Source organism: Bos indicus x Bos taurus, chromosome 9 (assembly GCF_003369695.1).
Source record: "Bos indicus x Bos taurus breed Angus x Brahman F1 hybrid chromosome 9, Bos_hybrid_MaternalHap_v2.0, whole genome shotgun sequence".
Classification (NCBI taxonomy): Eukaryota; Metazoa; Chordata; class Mammalia; order Artiodactyla; family Bovidae; genus Bos; species Bos indicus x Bos taurus.
Window position 1 is genome coordinate 96,929,132 of NC_040084.1, and position 27,079 is coordinate 96,956,210.

The window sequence follows — 27,079 nt, forward strand, 5'->3', positions numbered from 1 at the left end:
TGCCCATTTCAAAGTGTAAATAATAGTTGCTTCAATAGCTATTGTTTCTCTACAAGTAAGTCCAAGCATTGATTAAGAATTACAAGACACACACACAAACACACACAAAAACAGGGGGAAAAAGCCACAGGTGAGTGAAATAATCAACAGAGCCGGACTCAGAGCCACCCAGAGATGTGGGATTATCAGACTGAGATTATAAATTCAGTTCACTTCAGTTCTGTTGCTCAGTCATGTCTAACTCTTTGGGACTCCAAGAACAGCAGCACACCAGGCCTCCCTGTCCAACACCAACTCCTGGAGTTTATCCAAACTCATGTTCATTGAGTCAGTGATGCCATCCAACCATCTCATCCTCTGTCATCCCTTTCTCCTGCCCTCAATCTTTCCCAGCATCAAGGTGGCCAAAGTATTGGAGTTTCAGCTTCAACATCAATCCTTCCAATGAACACTCAGGACTGATCTCCTTTAGGAAGGACTGGTTGGATCTCCTTGCAGTCCAAGGGACTCTCAAGAGTCTTCTCCAGCAACACAGTTCAAAAGCATCAATTCTTCAGTGCTCAGCTTTCTTTATAGTCCAACTCTCACATCCATACATGACTACTGGAAAAACCATAGCCTTAAGTAGATGGACCTTTGTTGACAAAGTAATGTCTCTGCTTTTTAATATGCTGTCTAGGTTGGTCATAACTTTCCTTCCAAGGAGTAAGCATCTTTTAATTTCATGGCTATCAGAGCCACCCAGAGATGTGGGATTATCAGATTGAGATTATAAGGTTCAGTTCAGTTCAGTCGCTCAGTCGTGTCCGACTCTTTGCGACCCCATGAATCACAGCACACCAGGCCTCCCTGTCCATCACCAACTCCCAAAGTTCACTCAGACTCACGTCCATTGAGTCAGTAATGCCATCCAGCCATCTCATCCTCTGTCGTCCCCTTCTCCTCCTGCCCCCAATCCCTCCCAGCATCAGAGTCTTTTCCAATGAGTCAACTCTTCGCATAAGGTGGCCAAAGTACTGGAGTTTCAGCTTTAGCATCATTCCTTCCAAAGAAATCCCAGAATGGACTGGCTGGATCTCCTTGCAGTCCAAGGGATTCTCAAGAGTCTTCTCCAACACCACAGTTCAAAAGCATCGATTCTTCGGTGCTCAGCTTTCTTCACAGTCCAACTCTCACATCCATACATGACCACTGGAGAAACCATAGCCTTGATTAGACGGACCTTTGTTGGCAAAGTAATGTCTCTGCTTTTCAATATGCTATCTAGGTTGGTCATAACTTTTCTTCCAAGGAGTAAGCATCTTTTAGTTTCATGGCTGCAGTCACCATCTGCAGTGATTTTGGACCCCAAAAAAATAAAGTCTGACACTGTTTCCACTGTTTCCCCATCTAATTCCCATGAAGTGATAGGACCAGATGCCATGATCTTCGTTTTCTAAATGTTGAGCTTTAAGCCAACTTTTTCACTCTCCTCTTTCACCTTCATCAAGAGGCTTTTTAGTTCCTCTTCACTTTCTGCCATAAGGGTGGTGTCATCTGCATATCTGAGGTTATTGATATTTCTCCCGGCAATCTTGATTCCAGCTTGTGCTTCTTCCAGTCCAGCGTTTCTCATGATGGACTCTGCATAGAAGTTAAATAAGCAGGGTGACAATATACAGCCTTGCCATAGTCCTTTCCCTATTTGGAACCAGTCTGTTGTTCCATGTCCAGTTCTAACTGTTGCTTCCTGACCTGCATACAAATTTCTCAAGAGGCAGGTCAGGTGGTCTGGTATTCCCATCTCTTGAGGAATTTTCTACAGTTTATTGTGATCCACACAGTCAAAGGCTTTGGCATAGTCAATAAAACAGAAATGGATGTTTTTCTGGAACTGTCTTGCTTTTTCCATGATCCAGCGGATGTTGGCAATTTGATCTCTGGTTCCTCTGCCTTTTCTAAAACCAGTTTGAACATCTGGAAGTTCACGGTTCACATATTGCTGAAGCCTGGCTTGGAGAATTTTGAGCAATTGTGTGGTAGTTTGAGCATTCTTTGGCATTGCCCTTCTTTAGGATTGGAATGAAAACTGACCTTTTCCAGTCCTGTGGTCACTGCTGAGTTTCCCAAATTTGCTGGCATATTGAGTGCAGCACTTTCACAGCATCATCTTTCAGGATTTGAAATAGCTCAACTGGAATTCCATCACCTCCACTAGCTTTGTTTGTAGTGATGCTTTCTAAGGCCCACTTGACCTCACATTCCAGGATATCTGGCTCTAGGTGAGTGATCACACCATCATGATTATCTGGGTCATGAAGATCTTTTTTGTACAGTTCTTCTGTGTATTCTTGCCATCTCTTCTTAATATCTTCTGCTTCTGTTAGGTCCATACCATTTCTGTCCTTTATCGAGCCCATCTTTGCATGAAATGTTCCCTTGGTATCTCTACTTCTCTTGAAGAGATCGCTAGTCTTTCCCATTCTATTGTTTTCCTCTATTCTTTTGCACTGATCGCTGAGGAAGACTTTCTTATGTCTTCTTGCTCTTCTTTGGAACTCTGATTATAAGGTAATTATGATTAATATGTTGATGGATTTTGTAGTAGATACCATACTGGTCAACAGTGTGCATGGATAGATGAAGAATGTCAGCAAAGATGGAAACTATTTTTTTAAAAAATAATAAAATGATCAAATGTAAACACCAGAAATAAAAACCATGTTATCAGAGATGAAAAATTCCCTTGATGGGCTGATTAACAGACTGAACAGAACAGAGTAAATAATCAGTGAACTTGAAAACAGATTGATAAATATTATCTGAACTAACACACAAAGGAAAAAAAGAGTGGGGAAAGAAATAGAACAAGCATATGAGAGATATGAGACAGCATGAAATGGTCTAACATTTGGGTGACTGAAGTCCCAAAAAGGAAAACAGAGAGAGAGAGCAGGGAAAAGGAAATATTTGAGCAGTGATGGCTGAGAATTTTACAAAAGTAATGAAAATCAATAATCCACAAACACAAGAAGCTCAGAGAGCTTCAAGTAGGAAAAGCACCATAAACATGTAAGTAAACAAATCGACTCACTTAGATGCACTGTAACCAACTTCTGAAAACTGAAAATGAGAGGAAGTCTTAAAGGCAACCAGAGAAAAAAGAAATACTAAATACAGAGAAACACAGATTTCCGTCAGAAGCTATTCAAAACAGAAGGCAATGGAGTGACATCTTTAAAGTGGTAAAGGGGAAAAATTGTCCACCCAGAATTCTGTACCCAACAAAAATTGTTTTTTAAAACTAAAGGCAGTATGAAGACTCTTCCTGACATACAGATGCTAAAAGACTTCATCATCAACAGACTTGTACTATAAAAAATGGAAAAGGTTAAGTCTTTTACAGGAAGAACACGCCATCACATGGAAACTGGAGAAGCAACACAAAGAGATGAAGCATAGAAGAAATGGTAGAAATAAATAAATAAAAATAAATATAATACCCTTTTTCTTTCTAATTGCTTTAAAAAATGACTGATTCTTCAGGGCAAAAATAGTATCAATTTATTGTGAGATTTCTAAAATAATAGATGTAAACTCAGAACAATAGCATGATATTTTGGGACAGAGTAAATATTGCAATGTTGTAAGTTTCTTACATTATACATCAAGTAAAATAATATTATTTGTAGGTAAAATGTAAGTTAAACGTGTAATTGTAAACATTAAATAGTAAAATGAGGTAATAAAAGGCAATACAAAAAATTAAGTCAGAGGCAGAGAAAGATAAAAGGAACAAAATTCAAATATAAATAACAAGTAGAAATAACTAAGTTGATGGTAGATTTAAATCCAACCATGTTAACAATATGACATTAAATGCAAATGGTCTAAACATCTCAAAAGACTGAGAAAAAAAGACATCATCCAAACTCTAGTAAAAACAGAGCTGCAATGGCTCTATTCATATCAGCAAAAGTAGCCTTTAGAACAAGGACTATTTCTAGAGACATGGAGAGATATTACAGAATGATAAAAGGGGTCATTTGTTTGCAAAGATAAGGATCCAAAGTGTGTCTGTGCCTGACAAGGAGTTCCAGAATAGACAAAGCAAACACAAAACTGGAAAGAGATAGACGAATGCACACCTAACATCACCAATCATCTCTCAGTAATCAACAGAAAAGGAGATAGAAAATTAACAAGGATTCAGGAAAGCCAAACAAGACTAACCAGCTTGACCTCGTCGGCGTTTGTAGAACACTACACAACAACAGAAGCCAGATTCTTTTCAAGAGCATGTAAAGCATTCACCAAGACGACTTTATTCTGAACCATAAAATGAGCTTCAACAAATTTAAAGTGAATGTAAAATACATAGCTAATGGGAAGCTGCTATATAACACAGGTTGCTCAACGCAGTACTCTGTGACAACCTAGAGGAGTCAGGGAGGAGGGTCAGGACGGAGGGGACATAGGTAGACTCATGGTTGATTCACACTTGTATGGCAGAAGCCAACACAATATCGTAAAGCAATTATCCTCCAATTAAAAATAAATTTTAAAAAATAGAATAAATGAAATCGTAAGGCATGTTCTCTGACCACAACACAATGAAACCATTTCCAAAGCTACTGTGATGCTTCTGGAATACAAAAATACAGAGCAATGGCGCCCTCAGTAAGCTCCCATGGCCCTTCTTACCTGGGACATCCATGCGTTCCGTGGATAACGGAGAGGACTCGCAGGACGGGATTGTGCAGTATTCCCACCTCACTTTGCTGTTGGTTGTATAACACCATGGGGCTTTCTCCCCATTAGGGTTACGACAGTAGTTTTCCTCCAAGTTTCTGAAAAAGAAGGAACTGTGAGTTTGGCTTTCCAAAAGGCTAAAGAAATAACAAAGTACACACATACTTCTTAATGGTGATACTGGTGGTGTGTCCAGTTAATTCTCTAGAACTATACCAACTGAATAATGGATGGAAACTTAAGCTGAGTGGGAGTCCATAGAATTATGGCAGGATGCTTCTCTTGGGTGAATGATTCAAATATATTCCTTGACTGTGTATCATGAAGCAAAATAGATCTTTGACTGTGCCTAAGGCCCTGTGCTACATGCTGGACACGCAATGGGTGTTTTCTACACTGTTCCTGCCTCCTAAATCATGTATCATAGCCCTCGAATTTGTGTTCTCAAACCTTACTGTACATTTCATGCAAAACCTTGCTGAAACCCACTCCAAGGTCGCTGGTTTAGTTTCTAACAAACTTCCTGATGCTATTGATGCTGCAGGCCCAGGAAACCACATTTTGAGAACCAGTTTTCTAGGGAAACCAGCGCTAAACGTCACTTCCCTTGCAGGTGACTTGACCAGTTTTCATTCCCAAAAGCTTTAAGCCGAGGTTCCTATTGTCACTAAAACCAAGGCACATCAGTGGGATCTTGCTGTCCATCCCATGACAAGGATGGAATGGTTCATTCCTTTCCTTGACAAGGAAATGAAACCAGAGCGGACTCACTTGCATGGAAAGTTTTCTGGGGTCCTGTTGTGTTTGTGGGGTGTCTGCTCGCTCCAGCGCTGACATGTGTGCCCGGACTCGGTGACGGCCACCGTCCCTCCATAGTTTTTGCCGGTTCCCTTCAGACACTGATACTTCGGCCCAGAAGATGGCGGGGGTGTGGCTTAAATGGGGAAGATATGTTACAGTGAGTGCTTCTACGTAAAGAAGGCACAGGTGGAAGTTACGGGAGATGGAGGCAGAGAGTGTCAGTCTGTCTTCTTTTCCTCTTATCCTTCCAGAATCCTGCATTTGAGTGTCGTTTATCATTTTTCAGAAGAAGCCAATGTGGTAGAATCAATGTTTATGAGACCCTCTTATGAAAACAGAGAAGGCAATGGCACCCCACTCCAGTACTCTTGCCTGGCAAATCCCATGGACAGAGGAGCCTGGTAGGCTGCAGTCCATGGGGTCGCGAAGAGTCGGACACGACTGAGTGACTTCACTTTCCCATTTCACTTTCATGCATTGGAGAAGGAAATGGCAACCCACTCCAGTGTTCTTGCCTGGAGAGTCCCAGGGACGGCGGAGCCTGGTGGGCTGCCGTCTGTGGGGTCGCACAGAGTCGGACACGACTGAAGCGACTTAGCAGCAGCAGCAGCTTATGAAAAACCCCTCCAGGGACAAGGCCCTTGGAGTAAATGCTTCTTTCTGTATTCTCTGTTTTCTATAGTCTCAGTTCAACCCACACGGTGAGGCTCAGCTGTGTCATATCCTACCCCAAATCTGCACATGTGCCAATGAACCAGCTTCCTTTCTGAAGAATAAATGATTCGTTAAGTACACATAACTGACTGACACCGAGTATTCCACAAACAACAGAGAGAGTCCATGGGAAGAAAGAAAATAGTGTCTCCAAGGAAAAGGGTACGCAGTGAGAAATCAAGAAATTCTTAAGACACACTGTCATACGTAAAACAGATAAACAAAGATTTACTGTATAGCACACGGAAGTATATTCAATATCATGTAATAAACTATGATGGAGAAGAGTCGGGGGGAGGAGAATACAGATGTATGCATACATGCGTATAACCAAATCACTTTGCTATACACCTGAAACTAAGACAATGTTGGAAATCAACTACACGTCAATTTAAAGAAGGAAAGCCTCAAGGGAAAAAGAGACTGAAAGAGAAACTGATGTTCATAAGGGGAGTACTGAGTCCTGTTGGTCACTCTAGCGTAACCGTCTGAGTGAAGAATGGGAAGCCAGACCTCAGGACCCACTGAGTCCTGTTAACAGTCTCAACTGTCCTTGTTCAGCACCTTGCTTCAAATCCTTATAGAAGGAAAATATGATAAAACTGCTTTTTCCAAGTCGTTCCTGGCAGGTCTGCCATTTCATCTTCTCCCCCAGACCTCTCTTCTCCTGCCACTGCCTCCCAAGCTGGCCACACGGAAAAACTGTACGTCCTGAGACAGCACTTTGCTTACAATTAGAAAGAACTCGGTAAAGCGTCTGTCTGCAATGCAGGAGACCCAGGTTCAATCCCTGGTTTGGGAAGATCCCCTAGAGAAGGAAACAGCAGCCCACTCCAGTACACTTGCCTGGAAAATCCCATGGATGGAGGAGCCTGGTAGGCTACCATCCAGAGTCAGACACGACTGAGTTTCACTTCACTGGCTGATAATGAAATCCAGGTACCAGAAGCTGTGGGTCTGATTTGCCTTTAACTAGAGAACGGGAGGGTACCAGAGATCACTCCCAAAAGCCTACATTCATCTGTACTCAGAAGGGGCAAAAGAGGACCCCCCCTCAAAAAAAAAAAAACATAAAAAATAGATGCTCTGATCAATTACATATAGTAACCAATAAACTGTTTTAAAAGAGTAATCACATCCCATAGGACTTGTGGGGCACTTTCCAGGCACAGCACTCTTGATTCCGAGAGAGCAGGTGAAGGTCCCTGAGGACTGGGTCGGAACCATACTTACTACATCTCGGGATGTCACAGAATTCCCAGCGCTTTTGGGGGTCGGTGGTGAAACACCATGGGCGGGGCTCCCCATCAGGATTACGGCAGTAGTTCATCTTCAGATTCTTGTTTGGAAATCTGAAGGTGCAAGAAGGACTTTAACAGCACTGAACATTTACCTTCACAGATGAGAATCATTTCAAATGAGCAAATACTGAGCACCGCTGTGTGCTAGACACAGTCAGGCACCCAAGGAGGGGACCGGATGAAGGTTATCCTCGGTGTGATGACCATCTCATAAGAAAGATTAGCTGAGTGTTCCAAGGATTGATTTTCTAACAGTCTACATGTGCCACAATCATGGAACAGGATCAACTTTGTCATTTGGGCCATCTGGAAAACTTATGTCAGCCAACTTCAATGAGTCAGCAGCAATTAATAGCAATTTTTAAAACACAAAGTACTCACTGGCTAGAGATAGTTCTTTAGTAAACAGTGCAGCCTAGAAGTTGGTGTCTTCATAGGTTAAAGGAATGGTCCTTCTAGTCTACCCGGTTCTGAGCCTGCTAATCTTTAAACTTGTAGAAACGGGGACAGATAAGCTATGTCCCTGTGTGCAGGCCAGGGAGCACCCCCGCAGCAGGGACCGAGTGATGGAGCCTGTGAGATGAACGCCACACCTCGTGTCCCTCCGGGCTCATTTCATGTCCCTTCCTGAGACTGTAAACGCTTTGTCAGGATGGGCAGAGCAACCTGCAATGGCTTAGGCAATCTTCTTCCAGTTTCTGGGAAGTAAATTTAACCAATTCTGAGGCTGAAGGCCTTCACTGTGTTTCTTCTTTGGAATACAGTAGGGAAAAGAAAATAACAGCAGCGGTGATTTAAGACAGCTATTTGAAGCAGGAGGTACAGACACACAGGGGAGCTGTTTTCCACACTGGAATCTGTGACTTAGTCTCTTTTCCTGTAAGTTTTTACAACCCCCATTATAATCCTGTAGTCATCAAAAAATGAAGAGAATGACCAGAAGCAGCTATAGAGAGGGAGGTGTTTTAAGTACAATTAATATGAAATAGGAGATGCAGAAATTTATCCCCACCATTACTTTCTAGATCAGGGACTCTTTTTTCTACTATAGATTCATGACCCCCTTTGAGTAGCTAGTGAAAGTTAGGGATCCTCCATCCCATAAAAATACACCGGTATAAACACACATAAAATATTGAGGGATTCACAAAGCCCTAAAGCCCACCTACAGATCACAGGGTAGGAAGCTTTGAATCTCATCAGCATGAAGAAAAAGAAAGGAATACAAAGAGAAGGGCAATATTTGGAAAGCACACAGGTGAGATGTATATATTGTGTGTGTATGGATGCATATATCTATATTTCTTACATTTAACCTACAAATTAGCCAGGAATCTAGTTACAGTGCAAATGCAGACTCAGTGGGGATGAGATTCTGCATTTCTAACAAACGCTTAGGTGACAGCACCCTTCCATGGACCACATTTTAACTAGTAAGAATGTATACTTCTAAGGGAGGGGATATATGTATATCTATGGCTGATTCATGTTGAGGTTTGACAGAAAACAGCAAAATTCTACAAAGCAATTCTCCTTCAATAAAAATAAATAAATTTAAAAAAAGAATGTGTACTTCTTTTGCAGTCACGTAGGAAAATGCAAACTTTGAAATTCAAAAACACTGGGTGTGTTCACTTTTTGAGGAATGCTAAAAAACCTAGATAATATTAAATTACCCATAGCATTGCAGAGGCTTAAACATCCAATTTCACTGCCAGGGAGACTTACTTGGAAGGAATGTATCCGTGGGCATGTGGGCTCTGAGAGTCCCAAGCCTGGCAGTCACGTCCAGACATGGTCTTGGCAATCTTGCCCTCATAGTTTTCTCCACTGCAATGCATACATTTATCTGGGAAGAACAGAAAGGAAGAAAGAAATGGAAATGAATGAAGCAAAAAAGGGTAAAGACTAGACTATCACTAGAAGTGTCTCAAATACCTTTACCACTTGTTCGTTGGTAATTTTCCACCAATTACCTAGCAACAAAATTGGCAATAAAGGCTTAATTTTCTAATACAATCTAAAACGTCATTCTCTTTTTCAAATGGTAGAATTAGCAGATGTGGTCTATACCTTCTCTACTATTACAGTTGTGACCAAATCCAGAAACTCCATAATGCTTTGTCTTCAAGGTTGCTACATGTGTTGGTTCTTGGTGGTTGTGGGGAGAGATTGCATATAATCTCAGGAATCTGTAAATTCTCTACTAGAATTTTTTTAATATTTGAGGTCTGTCTTCCAAAAAATTCCTATGGAATTATTCTGATTGAATGCATGCTTGCTCAGTCACGTCCTGCTCTTTGTGACCTCGTAAACTGTAGCCTGCCAGGCTCCTCTGTCCATGGAATTTTCCAGGCGAGAATACTAGAGTGAGTTGCCATTTCCTCCTCCAGGGGATCTTCCCAACCCAGGGATGGAACCCGCATCTCCTGTGTCTCCTGCATTGGCAGCCAGATTCTTTCCCATCAAGCCATTGGGAAGCTCTCTCTGTCTGGATAACTGCCGAAGAAGCCGGCAGCCTCTCAGAATTTTACTGCCAGGGTTTTTGCTTGTGTTCGTGACCTCAAGAGAGAAACAATATTCACCTAAAGGGACAATGCTTCTCTTTTTATCATTATTATTGAGAAGCATGACTGGTTGTTTTTCTTTCTTGCATCCCTGTAAAATGGAAACGTTGCAATGCTTAATATAATGTGGTATAGCAGAAGAATATACGACTTGAATTTTTATGTGACAATAAGGAAAACAGAAGCAGACTTGATATAAAAAGGATACTCGCATGTCAGTAAAGGGCCAGATGACCTCATAACATGGTGTACAAATAAATAAAGAATGCCAAAGGTTGGACTAGAGGAAGTGATGGGAAACTGAGCCAGTATGGACTCAACCACGTGGTTATGCAAACCCCACCTTCATTCATCCCCCTATTGCATCAATAAATGTAGCAGGAAATATGAAGTAAAGAACATTTTCCCATAGGATATTTTACATTCTTTTGACGTTGACTTTTGAAGTGAGCTCTTAAATTGGTTGTTCCATTAAAACAATAGATGGCTGACTTAAAAACTGGTTCATGGCTTGGTTTCAACAACATGACAAAGTCTACCCTGTTAACTTAATGTTGTGTGTTTGAATTGTATTGATTTTGTGGTTTTATGCTAGCAGTTGAATTGCAAATATGTTTCTGGCTTAAACTGTGTCAGAGCTTTAAGCATAAGAAGTGTGCATCTAGAGTTTACATCTAGTTCTGTTTTTTTTTTTAACTTTTTTTATTTATTTTATTTTATTTTTAAACTTTCCAATATTGTATTAGTTTTGCCAAATATCGAAATGAATCCACCACAGGTATACCCGCGTTCCCCATCCTGAACCCTCCTCCCTCTTCCCTCCCCTACCCTCCCTCTGGGTCGTCCCAGTGCACCAGCCCCAAGCATCCAGTACCGTGCATCGAACCTGGACTGGCGACTCGTTTTATATTTGTCCCTGTTGAACTACATGGTTTTTTTTTTTTAATTTATTTAATTTTATTTTATTTTTAAACTTTACATAACTGTATTAGTTTTGCCAAACATCAAAATGAATCCGCCACAGGCACACATGCGTTCCCCACCCCGAACCCTGAACTACATGTTAATAAAGATAATTTAGATCCATAATGGAAATTCTGCAAAATTTTGGTCTTTTCCCAGAGGTCATGTATTACTTGATGACGTCAAACACAGCACTAATTGATTACTAATATCCCCACAGATAATCAATTTATAGCAAATTACTCCATACATAAAGGCAAGAATAGGAAAACTTTTTCTAGAGCCATCCCTGACCTTCACATTCGGGAATGTCACAGTAGTCATATCTCTTGTCTGGATCTGTGGTGTAACACCAGGGCCCATTCTCATCATTGTCTGGATTCCTGCAATAGTTCTCCTCCAGTCCCGCTAGAGGAAATTTTTCAGGCGAAAACCTGCAGAGGATGGAAAAGAGTCACTTTGACTATATTTTAAAAATCAACATGTTATCAGCAGGGCAGGATAAGACCCCCCCGCCCTTCCCAACTGTGGTTTGAGATTGTGTCATCCAACTATATTTCGGCTGTGTCCAATAGCATTTGTATCCAGTTTTCAGAGTCTCTATTGATAGCCTGTTCAGTAGAGTAGCTAATATCACTGTTATTACTGTGTGAACAGCCAAGTCTTAGAAGTAGAGTCAAAGTGTATTATGCACAGTAGAAATTTAAAGCCCTCAAAGCCTGCCAAATTCATGAGACATGCCAAACACCTGCTTTTATCAGGTGCCCTTCTCTCTGTAAAAATAATACAGTTGATACCATTTTGTCTGTGTGAACTCTGCATGAAGCATTATGCTAAAGTCTCTCTATACATTCTCTAATGTAGTCAATAAAAATGCCCATCAGGAAGGTGTTATTATATTCCCACTTCCCAGATCAGAAAACTGAGGCACAGCCATGTGAAACAGATCAAATCTCACCTAAGCTTGAGCAGTTAATAAATAGCATCTCAAGAGTTTAAAGTCAGATCTGTCTGATGCCAAACTCCACACCCTTCCTGAGGTATGTCTAGAATTAATGGGCGAGTGGGAGGATAGAGTGAAGCTCATTTTCAGAGATGAGCTGCTGTGTTGCAATAAGAAATTGGGTTAAAAACCTAAGACTTTGAATCTAAAGTGGCAGATTTTGTTTCTGGTTCTTCTGTGTACCTGTTTTTGGTAGATTTGGTGCTCTTGGGACTTCAGTTTCCTCGCCGGTTGGGGTATAGATGACCAAGATTCTCTCTCAGACCCTTGCCGTTCTATGACTTGGCCATTTGGTTTATCTTTTTAATCTCAATAAGCCTTAGTGTGCTGGGAATATGAGACTTCATCTTGTTATTGTTGTTGCTTGGTCTCTCAGTTGTGCGACACCATGGACTGTAGCCCACCAGGTTCTTCTGTTCATGGGATTTTTCAGATAAGAATAATGGAGTGGGTTGCTGTTTCTTTCTCCAGGGGATCTTCTTGACCCTGGGATTGAACCCATGTTTCCTGCATTGGCAGGTGGATTCTTTACCACTGAGCCACCAGTGAAGCCCAACTCATAAGGATGGCTAAAGACAATTTGGGATTGGGGAGGATCATAGACACTAAATTCCCACTTGATAAGCATTGTTAATGAGAATTTAATACCACCTAATATGGTTTTTCCAGTGGTCATGTATGGATGTGAGAGTTGGACTGTGAAGAAAGCTGAGCGCCGAAGAATTGATGCTTTTGAACTGTGGTGTTGGAGAAGACTCTTGAGAGCCCCTTGGACTGCAAGGAGATCCAACCAGTCCATCCTAAAGGAGACCAGTCCTGGGTGTTTATTGGAAGGACTGATGCTGAAGCTGAAACTCCAATACTTTGGCCACCTCATGCGAAGAGTTGACTCATTGGAAAAGACCCTGATGCTGGGAGGGATTGAGAGCAGGAGAAGAAGGGGACAACAGAGGATGAGATGGCTGGATAGCATCACCGACTCGATACACATGAGTTTGGGTGAACTCAGGGAGTTGGTGATGGACAGGGAGGGCTGGCGTGCTGCGATTCATGGGGTCGCAAAGAGTCGGACATGACTGAGTGACTGAACTGAACTGAACACCATATTGGGCAAAGTATAAAAAATGACATTAAAATAAATAATAGGCAAGTTGCAAGCTAATCTGTTTTTTGCAATGTTGATGTGAACACATTTGGTTTAGACTGATTGAATTGTAAACATCATCATCTTTTTATTTTCTCAGTCTCAGCCTAGAATTCATGTTCTAGAATTTATTGTTCTTTTTTTATTGTTTTAAATCTTCCAAAAAAAAAAGCATATACACAAGAATGAATGGACAGCAGCCGTTTTCTGCTTTTATGCCATCAATTATTGAGCAGCTCTGTACCAGCATCAGTAAGATTCTCCCCATGCCTGCTGGTCTAGTCACATGTTCTGATTTGAGTCAGAAGTAACAGAATCGTTCTGAGGATAAGAGGTGAACACGGAGACAAAAGAGAAAGTCTTACTTGGGCACGTGTGGAGAAGTGGCGCTCCATTTTTGGCAGGTGACCCCACTTTTTGTTTCGGCTGTGGTCCCTCTGTAGGTCTGCCCATTTCCGGTCTTGCACTCCAAAAGGTAGACTGCAAGGAAGCCCCAACAGTGGTCAAACCCTTTCACCACAACGACGAAAAATCGCAAGGAAGCCCTGCGCTGCTCAGTCACGTTGAGAGAAAGGACAGCGTTACCCACTATCTACAAAGACGGTCTGTGTAAGAGTTATTGCAGGCTTCCCTGGTGGCTCAGTGGTAAAGAAGCCGCCTCCCAGTGCAGGAGAGGTAGGTTCAATCCCTGGGGTTGGGAAGATCCCCAGAGAAAGAAATGGCAACCCTCTCCAGTATTCTTTCCTGGACAGTTCCCATGAACAGAGGAGCCTGGTGGGCTACAGTCCATGGGGTCGCAAAGAGTCGGACATGACCTAGCAACTAAACAACAGCAACAAGGGATTATAGTTACGTGTGGGATTATTCCTTTCTCCAGAGCTCCGGCCCTCCCGTGTGCCAGGCAGATGCTGCGTGCTGGAGGTGCTGGGGACGCTTGGAGTAGGAACCACACAGGTCATGCCCAAGTGGAGCTTACATCTCAGTGGAGTCTGGGGCCCCAAGGTAATCAAGGACACAGATTGTGAAATAGACAACCTCATGGCAACATGTGTAACAGAGAAAATAAATAACATTGTGAGGGAGTGGATGGGAAGTGGGTGAGGGCTTCTTCGTGGAATGGGCAGACCCACAGAGGCTGAGAGAGATGCAAGCCATTTCTAGGCTCACGGTGGTATTTTAAGTGTGAAAAAAGTACCAAAGAGGGTAATACAGTTGTGGTCTACTCTCAACGTTTACAGAAGATGCCCTCAACCAGCCTCCATTTTAACAACTTGCTGGTTACCCAGTGGGCCCCATCCTGCCTTTAAAACATACTGCCAGGGGCCCCCCTGCAGCCCACATGTGGCAGGATGGGCATCTGTGGCTGGCAAGCCACTTTCAGGAGTGCTGGCCCACTCTGTTCCCACCAGTTGGGTTATACGCTTACCAAGAGTCAGTTGTTTTTATTTCCAAAACTTTGTATACAGCTCTATTTGATTACGGATGATCTAAACTGATAAATGAAAGGGAGAGGGGAAGGAACTTTTTTAATAAACTAAGATAAATAGTTTCAAGTAGTTGAAAAAGTAGAGTAGTTCTTTAAATTGTTATCAAGGGGCTTTCCGGTGGCCCGGTGGTGAAGACTCCGTGCTCTCATCGCCAGGGAACATAGGGTCCTTCCCTGGTCTAGGAACTAAGATCCCCCATGCCACAGGGTGCAGCCAGAACAAATTGTTACCAAATCCACTGACAGCAGTCCATTCGTGTTGTTGATATGAGTTTGAGAGGAGGGGAATCATGAAAATATAAAGGAATTTTACAGTCAGATTGTTAATGGGTATCTCTAGACTTGCTCAAGTTCAAAGAGAAGGACTGATTATGGTAGATAACTCATAAGTGTGGTTTATACAAGAAATGCTCTAGATAACTTCTGTTGGTGGCTCCAGATTCAAAGAAAAAACGCCTCTGCTTTACATCCAAAGGTACCAGCATAAGCTTGTATTTTCAAATAAAATATAAAATATTTAAAGTATATTTGTATTATCTTTTATGATTCCCCACTCAATGTTTTTGAATAGAGGATATTTGTTTTACAATGTTGTGTTGGTTTCTACCATTCAACAATGTGAATCATCCATAAGCATGTTTTTATATATATATATATATATATATATATATGTACATCTCCTCCCTCTTGAGTCTCCCTCCCAGCCCCCCAGCTCACCCCTCCGGGGAGCACTGAGCGGAGCTGCCTGTGTAATACAGCAGCTTCCCACGAGCCATCTATTTCACACATGATAGTGTTTCATGTGTAAAACAAATAGTGGGAAGCTGCTATGTTTCACTGGGAGCTCAGTTCGGTGATCTTGGGCTTCCCAGGTGGCATTAGTAGTGAAGAACCCGCCTGACAATGCAGGAGACATAGAGACGCAGGTTTAACCCCTGAGTTCAGAAGATTCCCTGGAATAGGAAATGGCAACCCATTCCAATATTCTTGCCTGAAAATTCCATGGACAGAGGAGCCTGGTGGGCTACAGTCCATAGGATAGCAGACTCAGACACGACTGAAGCAGCTTAGCACTCAGTGTATACATGTCAATGCTTTAAATTAATTGATCAATTTTCTGGGTAGAATACTTCTAACACACCTAGAATACTTCTAACACACCTATAGTAACTACTGCTTTAAACTCAACACTCTGTATAAAGATTGCAGATATATCTTCATTGAGATATATGATGCCAGTCGATATGTTACACTTATCAAAAAAGGTAAACAAGGTATTCCAGAGGCCACGGGGTCAGGGGAGGGGATGCTCAAGCTGCAACTTGGGCAACGAGGAGCCGGAAGAACAGAGGAGGGTCAGGATGAGCAAGCCTGTGCTCCGCCTGCTGCAGGAGGCACAGAGATCAGCCCAGCACGCAAGGCAGGCCGAGTAACACAGCGCCCGGTAGCACCTGGTGAGTATTTGGACTTTCTTCTAAGGGCACTGAGGGTTCGAAGCAGGGCAGTTCTGGACCAGCCGCTGTGGTGACGAGGGCAGCTTTAGACCCAAGTGGTGGCAGTGGCCCTGGTGCCCAGTGGAGATGAAACTGATCTGACACTGACTGTTCCCAGAAACACCCTGGCAGGTAATTTTGCAGTGGGTCAATATTCCACAGTAAAGACACAAGCGCCCGAAAGCGACTGACTTTTGACTCTTTCCCTCTCTTTTGTTTGTCTGTACCCGCCACAGTTTGTATAACCTTTGGCTCCTTTCCGTCACCCTGAAAACAGGCAACTCTTCAACTAGCCAAACGAAGCCTAGAGGTCACCCCCTTGATCCTTCTGGTTAACCATTTACCAGAGGACATGTTTAAATGGTAGCATTTGCACACAGAATCCCACCAGCATTTTTTAAATGTCTGATAGACTGGGTAAGCCCATGTATCTCTTTATTCAGTAACTGCAAGAACTAATAATGTCCACAGATGAACTTCAGATTTAATCTGCACTTTAGACTCAAGAGTTAGAGCTCAACAGTGGACCCAAAGTGAAGTTAACAGATGCACAGCACTTAAAGCTAAGATGAACCACCACGTAGATATAATCCTAACCTAAAAAACACCTCTCAAAATCTTAGAGTTTGGTGGGGAAACTCGAGAGAACGTTGCAAGCTGTTGTCAAGAATATGTGAAATAGGATGTTTCTTGTTGTCTTCAACACTTGTGAAGCAGAATATCTGCAGCAAAATAGTCCTGACACCCCACCAACAACAGAATAGGAAGTAGCGGTAAAGCATCATAAGTCACTTGAATCTTCGTACAGACTTAATGAACTTGTGCACGACTACGAAGACACACAATTTCTGAAGGAATCTAGGCCATCCGTGATCCTAAACAACGAAGGATCCAGAGATTTTAAGGAACTCTCGAAAATGAGCTGCAACTTCTGCATGTTTTCAGAGTTCTGCACCATTTCAGAGACTAGGGGAAACATGGGCCATGATGGAAAGAAAAGTAGAACTTGTAGAACTAAGGATACTGTCCCTATTCAAATGTTACTGCAGATTGAAAACACCTCGGTTTTGCTATTGCTCCAGGCTTCAGACCACAGACGGTGGTCCCTGAAGAAAAGAAAAAAAAACCAAGATCATAAGGAACTTGTGGACTCTTCTTAAAAATAAGAAGAAAATATTATTTAATATCTTTAAATAAGATATTATTTAAATATCTTAATATTTAAATCTTAATATCTTAAAATATTAAAATAATCAGTTAAATATCTTAATATTTTAATATCTTTAAATAAGATATTGTTTAATATCTTATTTTCAGGGTCACAGAAGCAGAGGTGATTTTGTAAATCCAATCCCTGCGTTTTGAAATCAAGAGAAATGAAACCTAAAAGGTGAAATACTATATTCGGGTTGGCATTGTGGGTTAGTGGCCGAACCGTCTGACTCCAAGTTCATTTTCAGTGCGCCATAGCTCCTCCATTTGCTGGTCTGATAAATTACAGATAGTAACTGGGCTGGTGGAGAGGGAAGGGAGAGTGGAAGGAAAAGAAGAAAGAGAAAGAAGAAGGAGGAAGAAAACATGGTACATACTTCTCTTCTCATATAGAATGACATCCCTCATCCTAAAGACGGGGGTGTTCTTGCTGTTTTCGGCCATTACGACGCATTGTTGCTCTTTACTGTGGTACTGGAATGCCCTGCAGAAGAGAAACAGAAAGCACCATTCTAGTCCTCCCTGTAGAGGAATTTAAACACCACTCTTATTTCCTTTGTGTAAAGCAATTAATCGGAGAAGGCAATGGCACCCCACTCCAGTACTCTTGCCTGGAAAATCCCATGGACGGAGGAGCCTGGTAGGCTGCAGTCCATGGGGTCGCTAAGAGTCGGACGCGACTGAGCGACTTCACTTTCACTTTTCACTTTCATGCATTGGAGAAGGAAATGGCAACCCACTCCAGTGTTCGTGCCTGGAGAATCCAAGGACAGGGGAGCCTGGTAGGCTGCTGTCTATGGGGTCGCACAGAGTCGGACACGACTGAAGCGACTTAGCAGCAGCAGCAGCAAAGCAATTAATAAGAAACTCTAAAGACAGCTTTCGATGAATCAAGGAGCTCAGAACTCACTTTCAGTTCAACCTGGCACCATAATGAAAGGGTACAGCAACATGGTAGATATTCTTTCTTTCTCTTCTACCTTTACCTTCTTCCCCTCCCCATTTTCTTTCTATTTTAACTGCTTTATTCTTTCTTCACCCATTGTTCTTAATGAGGCGCCAGAATATCTGCTTTGTGTGGGAAAGAAGCAAGTGAGCTTCTTTGAACTCATCCCCGAGACGGTCCACGTGGACACCTCTAACTTCCCCCTTGATGATGCCTCTGATTCTAGCCCTTCTCTCACAGCCCCCAGCCCTGCACTCGTCCTGTGTGGATATTGAGCCCGCCATCAAAGCTGTCAGAGGCTTCCTTTCCATCCCCATCTTCTACATGAACCTTTGCATCAGCTGACCCGGTCCCTCTCACAGGTGCCCAGACAGGCTGCCCTCTGCCTAGAATCCTTCCCGCTTGGTCACTATTTACCAACATTTCACCCTTCAAAGCCCAGCTCAGTTCCCCCCAACTCCACCCCAGGCCTTCCCTGGCTGTCTCAACTCTTGAGATTGTTCTTTCTTCTAAATCTTAATAGAGCACATACTGATTTTATCAATATCTCAAATTGGCTGTATTTTTTTTTTACATTTTATCCAGTTTCTGTGACTATACCATAAATACAAAACGGCAAGCACTGTTTTCGGGTCTACACAAAAATCTATCATATATACTGATTTTATATATCACATATAAAATTTATCAGATATATATATATATATATATATATATATATGTACACCAGATCACTGTATCTGTGTTTCAGGGCCCCTTAAGGTCTAGGACACTTCCAGTCACATGATCCTCAATAAATATTTACCAACAATGATGTGAAAAAGCTACAGCTCGTAACAATAGCTGCTGATGTCAAGTGTTAAATAATTTCCTTTTGGGGCATTTTTCTAAAAGGGACACTAATTATCTTTCACAAGAAATTGTATGGTTTCAGATACAGGGACCAAATACAGATTCCAAACTCTAACCTCATGAAATTCCTATTAAATCCTATTTTCAGTGATAAATCCCTGAGCAAATATCTTGTGATCAACATAATGTGTCTCAATCAACAAGAGTTCTGTGTAGGTGCAGTTACCAGGGACATACCTGCAAACGAAGTCTGTCTCCTCCTCACACTTGGCTGCACAGTCCTCTACACTTCTTCCCGCCAGGTTCTTCCGACTCAAACTAAGCAGGGAAGCCCCCTGGGTGTTTACATAGTCATCCAGGAGGTCTCCGAGACCTACAAAAGTAAAATTAAAATGGAGCAATTGATTAATGCATCGACACAGCTGATAATTATCATGAACTTGTAAAGTATTCACTTTGTGTCAACCAAGTAAAATTTGCTGCTCTGTTGGAAGCAAGTAGGTGGCTGTGAACACAAAGGACTAACCAGGAAAGCAGTCCCACGAACAGATAGTGCTATGTTACAAGGCTGACTGCATTGCTAAATTAGTAGATTAGAACTGCTTAACAATTTCCACATTACTACATTAATGGGTATGAAACCTTAAGTAAGAAAAAATTTGATGTGTTTGCCAGTAATTGCCTGTCATGATGGAGCACTAGGAGACCATCCTGGGGCAATTTTGATGCTGATTTGTCCATCCCTGGGTCTAAATAGAATCTCAGTTCAGTTCAGTCACTCAGTCGTGTTCGACTCTTTGCGACCCTATGGACTGCAGCGAGCCAGGCTTCCCTGTCCAACACCAACTCCCAGAGTTTACTCAGACTCACGTCCATTGAGTTGCTGATGCCATCCAACCATCTCATCCTCTGTCATCCCCTTTTCCTCCTGCCTTCAAGCTTTCCCAGCATGAGGGTCTGTTCAAATGAGTCAGTTCTTCTCATCAGGTGGCCAAAGTATTGGAGCTTCAGCTTCAACATCAGTCCTTCCAATGAATATTCAGGACTGATTTCCTTTAGGATGGATTGGTTCGATCTCCTTGCAGTCCAAGGGACTCTCAAGAGTCTTCTCCAACATCACTGTTCAAAAGCATCAATTCTTTGGCACTCAGCTTTCTTTATGGTCCACCTCTCACATCCATACATGACGACTGGAAAAACCATAGCTTTGACTAGACAGACCTTTTTTGGCAAAGTAATGTCTCTGTTTTTTAATATGCTGTCTAGGTTGGTCATAACTTTTTAAACAGAACCTAGAGGCCATTATTTGATTTCCCATAGCACACATTTCTGTTCTGACAGTGTTGCTTAAACTAACATGACAGGCATTCTCTGAATGGTTCCACCACCAGATATAAAAACTTTGTTGAGCTGATGATGTTGAGAAGAAATAAGATCTGGACTAAATCTTGACCATAATACACGGTCATTTTTATACTGGGCTTAGCACAGTGACCCCTCACTATTTATTAAAAAAAGAAACCATTTTGGGCTCTTTGATCTGGCATTTCTGAGGGAACTGCAGCAAGAGTCTGGTACGAACAATGGTCTCGATTTTCTTCTGAGATAGAATCTGAGTCATAGAGTCTGTCTGAAGCTCACTCTGCCCCTGGCTACTGCAGAGGGTGGCCAGGGGGTGCCCAGCTGTGGCCCCACCACAGGGCTGCAAAGAGAACTCAGTGATGCAGGGCCAACATGGGCCCTGAGACAGCTGTGGCTCTGTTCCACGCCTCGAGGTGCTCCCCTCCACCCTCCGGAATGGAACACCAGCCATGCTCATAGCATGAGGGGCTAAAAAGAGGTTAATACCCTGGAGACGGCAGTTTCCTAAAGTTTGCCTAAACGGGATTAGGCAACCTGGCAACCTTGACCACTTTAGGGGGCGGAGTGGAGACCAAAGCCCAAGGGAGTGGTTTGAAGAGTGACCAGAACAGGCGCTGGGAACGTCTTGGGAGGACAAGTCTTTTCAGAAGCCTGGCTGTGAAAGGAGCATCTCCTAGAGGCCATATGAAGTCTCAGGAATGTTTTAATACTTTTATTTTTAATGTTTTAATATTTTAATATTTTTATTTAAAATATCATTGATTTACAATGCTATGTTTGTTTCCGGTATACAGAAAAATGATTCAGTTGTACATACATATTCTTTTTTATATTCTTTTCCATGATAAGTTACTGCAAGCTATTGAGTATTGTTCCCTGAGCCACAAAAGTAGGTCCCCATTTATCTATTTTATCCAACATAGGGGTTCCCTTGTGGCTCAGCTGGTAAAGAATCCGCCTGCAATGAGGGAGACCTGGGTTAGTATTCTGGCCTGGAAAATCCCATGGTATTATATCCCAACATATAACATATATTTTATATATGCTAATCCCTGACTCCTAATTTATACCTCCACCTGCTTTCTGCTTTGGTAACCAGAAGTTTGTTTTCTATGTCTCTGAGTCTATATCTGTTTTGCAAATCACTTCATCTGCATCTTTTTTGTAGATTATACGTATAGGTAATATCATATGATATCTGTCTTTCTCTGTCTGACTTACTTCAATTAGTACAGATCATCTGTAGGTCCTCTGGGAAATTTTTTAAGATGAGACATTCAGGAGCGTGTTTGGATACTGATGAAAATGAGCCAGTAGGAAGGATCATTAAGGGCCAGATGCTCTTTCTCCGAAGGGCCATCCCTGACCACCTTGGACACATGCTTTGCTCAGGGGTGATGCACTGTCCCAGACTGAGACACAGCCGTTCCCAGAGCCCACGTTCTCCCTGCCTCTGCTTTTCCTTCCTCAACCTAAGATTCTCCAAACTGGAAGGATGGATCCTTCCACCCTTGAATAGGAGTTGACTGATGTAGCTTAATACACCAAAAATCATTCAATACATGTATCAAGATTATAGAGAAATGCATATTTAGACCCACGCTGTCTTCATCCTGCATTTTTCTCCCAATCGGAACTCTCCTTTCCAGAAACATTTGTGCTTTGGTAATTTCTATAGATCAGGGTATAACTTTTTTTTTCCTTTCTTTTTTAAAAATTAATTTATTTTAATTGGAAGATAATTACAGTATTGTGGTGGGTTTTTCCATACATCAGCATGAATCAGCCACAGGTACACATGTGTCGTCCCCCATCCTGAACCCCCCGCCCCCCTCCCTCCCCACCCTATCCCTCTGGCTTGTCCCAGAGCACCAGATTTGAGTGCCTTGCTTCATGTATCAAACTTGCACTGGTCATCTATTTTACATACAGGAATATACATGTTTCAATGCTGTTCTCTCAAATCATCCCACCCTTATAAGAAAGGGGGAAAAAAATCTCCTTTTACAGCTGTTCTCAGTGAGAGGCAGATAAGCAGTTTGCATTTCACAAACAGCCAAGTCTTTTCTTTCAAACACACAAGCATGGGGGCACATACATATACTACTGTGATTTAAAAAAAAAAACCCACATTATTGATAAAGTATACTTGTTTTAATCACAATATGCATCTACATTCAGTCTAGAATATAAAAATAATTTTCTTACTGAAAAGATTTCTCTAATATTTCTTGGTCAATAAATAAACTATTATAACCCACTGTCAAATGAGCTCTAGAATTAAAGAAAGAAAATATGGGGATTTTCAACCTTTCAACCTAGAAATAAAAAATTTATTCCTTTTGGGGATATTTCTTTGTCATATCAGCTCCTAAGGTAGGTCTCAGCAGGTATATGCTATGAAACATAATAACATAATTAAAGGTAAATTAATTAAAGGATAATAAAAATGGAAAGTTTCTTGTTTTGATTTCATTTATACCCTGGCCTGCTCTACTTTCAAAGAACCCTTCAAAAGATCTAATTTCAGTCTTTATAGGACATATTTTATAGAGCTCTTGTGTTTGCTTTTTCAAAATATATTTATTTTTCATTGAAGGATAATTGCTTTACAATATTGTGTTGGTTTCTGCCATACATCAACATGAATCATCCCTTATGTTTATTTTTAAAGTTTCGGTTCAGTTCAGTCACTCAGCGATGTCCAACTCTTTGCGACCCCTTGGACAACAGCACACCAGGCCTCCCTGTCCATCACCAACTCCTGGAGCTTGCTCAAACTCATGTCCACAGAGTCGGTGATGCCGTGCATTTTAAAGTTTGGGGTTAATAAAAATGTTCTAAAAGGAACCGTGATAGCTGCACAACTCTAAATGCGGAGACCCATTGGATCATATGCTTCGAATGTGTGAATTGTATAGTATGTGAATTCTATCTCAATAAAATTGTCAAAAAAAAAGGAGCCTCAAAGACATGCTTGCTGCTGCTGCTAAGTCGCTTCAGTCGTGTCCGACTCTGTGCGACCCCATAGACGGCAGCCCACCAGGCTCCCCCGTCCCTGGGATTCTCCAGGCAAGAACACTGGAGTGGGTTGCCATTTCCTTCTCCACAAAGGCATGCTTAGAATATTTTAAAGAAGGTTTAAACAAAGTTGAAAAAGTGAGAACCATCGGATTCCTTCTCGGAAAACCCTGACTGAAGTCCCGGTTTCTTCACTTCCTGGCTTTGGGAGTTTGGTCAATAGGCAAATAATGTGCTTTACCTAACTACAGATTTCCTCATCTATAAAACGGGGATAAGTCTACTACAATACCCATCAGATCAGCTAAATAAGCTGTTGATGCTAAAGGACACACATGTGTATGGATGGATAAAAAGGTACCACTCTACCTCAGGCACTCAATAGAGATTTGTTGAATTACTGTATGCACATTGCCTGAATAAGCACCGCCTGTGGTTTCTCCAGCATAAGAAGCAAGCTGAAATGTAGGCAATAGGTCAACACAACCACACTGGTCAGATTGTGGTCAGAGATATTTCATTGTTCACGTTTAAAAGTCAGGAGAATATGAAACCTTAACAAAAATGGTGTAGCTTAACCAAACTGAGAACCAGGCAAAGAGACCAACAACTTCTGGAGCTGTTAGCACTCTGGGCTATTTTTTTCAACTAAAATAACCGTCACTTGGGCTCCATCTTTTATATTGAGAGCGTCATTCATTATTTTCTCTGTCTGCTTGTCTCCAGTATTCACATAAGGGAAACGAACCTTATTTCTTGAAGGATTCCTCCATCTTAGATGTTGAACTGGGAATCTGAGAATCAAAAGCTAAATTCGGCAAGTTGCCCTTAAAACTATGATGGCTTTATTTTTAACATATAGCTAGGAAAAAAAAATATTGATTCAAATGAAAAATAAATCTTTAAGCCTTACCTGATTTCAGAAATAAGAGAAGTAGGAACACCACCGCCTTATGTTCCATTTTGGGACTGGCCGGCAGCGTCCCGAGAACACTGTGTCCCAATCCCAAGATGTTATTGACTTACACGAGAGGAAACGCGCCCACAAACAAGATAATCACACAGAGTTAATAATTTTCCCAGAGGCCCACTGCCGCTGTGCTCTGAGGGTTCAAACATTACCTGGACGGGAGGATCTTACAAAATGTTGACAGCGGAGTCTGCAATAGATGCTGGGAAGTGGTGGAGACTGCCCACCCCCACCCGGCTGCCCCAGGCTGCTCTGCCTCCCTGCACAACGCAGCCCCCAGCCCATCTTTGCCACTTACTCTTCTTTCCTTCCCTCTTCCTTCTTTCACTTTATTTTGGGTAAAACAAAAATTACGACAATAGCTAACATGTGCTGAGAACTTTCCTATGCCAGACCTCCTGCATAGTTTCATTCAAGCTTCAATACAGCAATACTGGGGCTTCCCTGGTGGCTCAGTGGTAGGGAGTTCACCTGTTACTGAGTTCAGGCTTGCTCTGCCAGCCGCACGACAGGCCAATGAATCAGAGAGATGAGGGGTTGAGGCAAGGAAAAGACTTTAATCAGGGGGGCCGGGCTGACTGAGAAGATGGCAAGCTAGCACCTCAGAACAGCCGTCTTGTCAGGCCTGGTTGCCAGATCCATAAAAGATGGGTCCATAAATGACGGATCACCTCCAGAGAGGTGAGGAAGCAAGGTAGAAAGACTATTCAGTCCTTGCAAATGTCCCCTAGAATGGCAAGCCTCAAGCAGGAGAATGTGTTCATTTTACTTCCTTTGATTCAGTTCAGTCGCTCAGTCCTGTCTGACTCTTTGCGACCCCATGGACTGCAGCACGCCAGGCTTCCCTGTCCATCAGCAACTCCCGGAGTCTGCTCAGACTCAAGTCCATGGAGTCAGTGATGCCATCCAAACATCTCATCCTCTGTGCAGTTCAGTTCATTCGCTCAGTCGTGTCTGACTCTTTACAACCCCATGGACTGCCGCACGCCAGGCCTCCCTGTCCATCACCAACTCCTGGAGCTTGCTCAAACTCACGTCCATCGAGTCGGTGATGCCATCCAGCCACCTCATCCTCTCATCCCTTTCCTCTGTCTCTCAATTCCTTACAGTCCTTTGCAGGTGGGTGGCTCAGGTTATCTCCCTGAGGCAGGCCATTATGGATGGTTACAATAACAAAAAAGGTTGCACACATTGGCAGGCGTGTAACCAGAAAGGGTTAATTCCAAATTTACATTGGATCACAGAAGCAGATCCAATGTAAATCTGGAATTAACCCTTCCTGGTTACACGCCTGCCAATGCAGGAGACGTGGGTTCGATCCCTGGTCCGGGAAGATCCCACACGCCACGGAGCAACTAAGCCCGTGTGACACTGCTGAGCCTGTGCTCCAGAGCCCGGGAGCTGTAACTACCGAAGTCCACGTGCCCTAGAGCCTGTGCTGCACACAAGAAGCCACGGCAACGAGACGCCCATGCACTGCCCCTGGAGAGTAGACCCCGCTTGCTGCAACTAGACAGAAACATGCACAGCAACAGAGACCCGGCACAGCCAACAATAAACAAAAAAATTATATTAAAAACACAAGCGATATTACTATCATCCCCACTTAGGGCGACAGGCTGAGCAAGTTTAACTTTCCAAGGTCACTTGGCTCACAAGGGATGAAGCCAATGGACACAGTCTACTGAAAGGCATAAATGTCCATTTCCTGCTTTTTTTCCTGCTGTGGATGGTGGTGGTATGCTTTTTGCCCCCTTTCAACTCTTGTTAGCTGCACGAATACATTTGGTTCTACAACTGTTATTGTCTGAATGAGGTTGCCCTCCATGTCCTTCTGACTACGGGTTCTTTGTCACCATCGCAATACAGCAGCACTGTAAGAACACGGGCAAACACGAAGCAGAGGCTATTGGCCTCATTCCCTGCAGTGGACAAAGAAGAGGAAAGAGGCATGTGTTGCTGAGGTGTAGATGGTGTGGCTGGATGCAGGCCCCCCTTATGGCTCGGTCCCTCGGGGCTCAGCTTCACAGGCACAGGGCAGGCACAAAGAGAAGGACTCCCCTAGATTGTGTGTGGAAATCCCACACCGACTCTCTGGGAGGAATGCTGGACCATGCTTTTGCCCAAGATGGTAAAGACAATTAACTCTCCATCGGTCATTTTCTATTTGAAAGAATGGCAAAAGCTGAGGGAAGAGATAAAGAAAAAGATCATCTCAGTACAGTATAGCAGGTCAAATAAATTCTGAGATGTCTATTATCATGGAGTTCAATTCATTCAGTATGTACTGACCACACAGTAGGTGTTAGATTCTTCTGTACTAAGTTGCTTTAGTTGTGTCGGACTCTTTGAGACGCTATGGACCCTTCAGGCTCCTCTGTCCATGGGATTCTCCAGGCAAGAATACTGGAGAGGGTTGCCATGCCCGTCGGGGATTGAACCCATGTCTCTTGTGTCTCCTGCAATGAGAGGCACCTTCTTTACCACTAGTGCCACCTGGGAAGGCCTAGATT

General features: G+C 42.6%; 1 protein-coding gene across 1 annotated transcript in view; it reads right to left on the minus strand.

Annotated features, from left to right (window-relative positions):
- PLG (plasminogen) overlaps nucleotides 1–24,618 on the minus strand; it is a 47,605-nt gene extending 22,987 nt beyond the window's left edge. The window contains exons 1-9 of the mRNA XM_027551985.1: nucleotides 24,510–24,618; nucleotides 19,451–19,586; nucleotides 17,793–17,899; nucleotides 13,590–13,704; nucleotides 11,372–11,511; nucleotides 9,276–9,396; nucleotides 7,480–7,598; nucleotides 5,503–5,665; nucleotides 4,684–4,829 (exon numbers count right to left, since the gene is read on the minus strand). Coding sequence (XP_027407786.1) covers nucleotides 4,684–4,829; nucleotides 5,503–5,665; nucleotides 7,480–7,598; nucleotides 9,276–9,396; nucleotides 11,372–11,511; nucleotides 13,590–13,704; nucleotides 17,793–17,899; nucleotides 19,451–19,586; nucleotides 24,510–24,558 — 1,096 coding nt within the window. The 5' untranslated portion in view covers nucleotides 24,559–24,618. The remainder of the gene's footprint in view (nucleotides 1–4,683; nucleotides 4,830–5,502; nucleotides 5,666–7,479; nucleotides 7,599–9,275; nucleotides 9,397–11,371; nucleotides 11,512–13,589; nucleotides 13,705–17,792; nucleotides 17,900–19,450; nucleotides 19,587–24,509) is intronic.
- Between the last annotated feature and the right edge of the window lie 2,461 nt (nucleotides 24,619–27,079).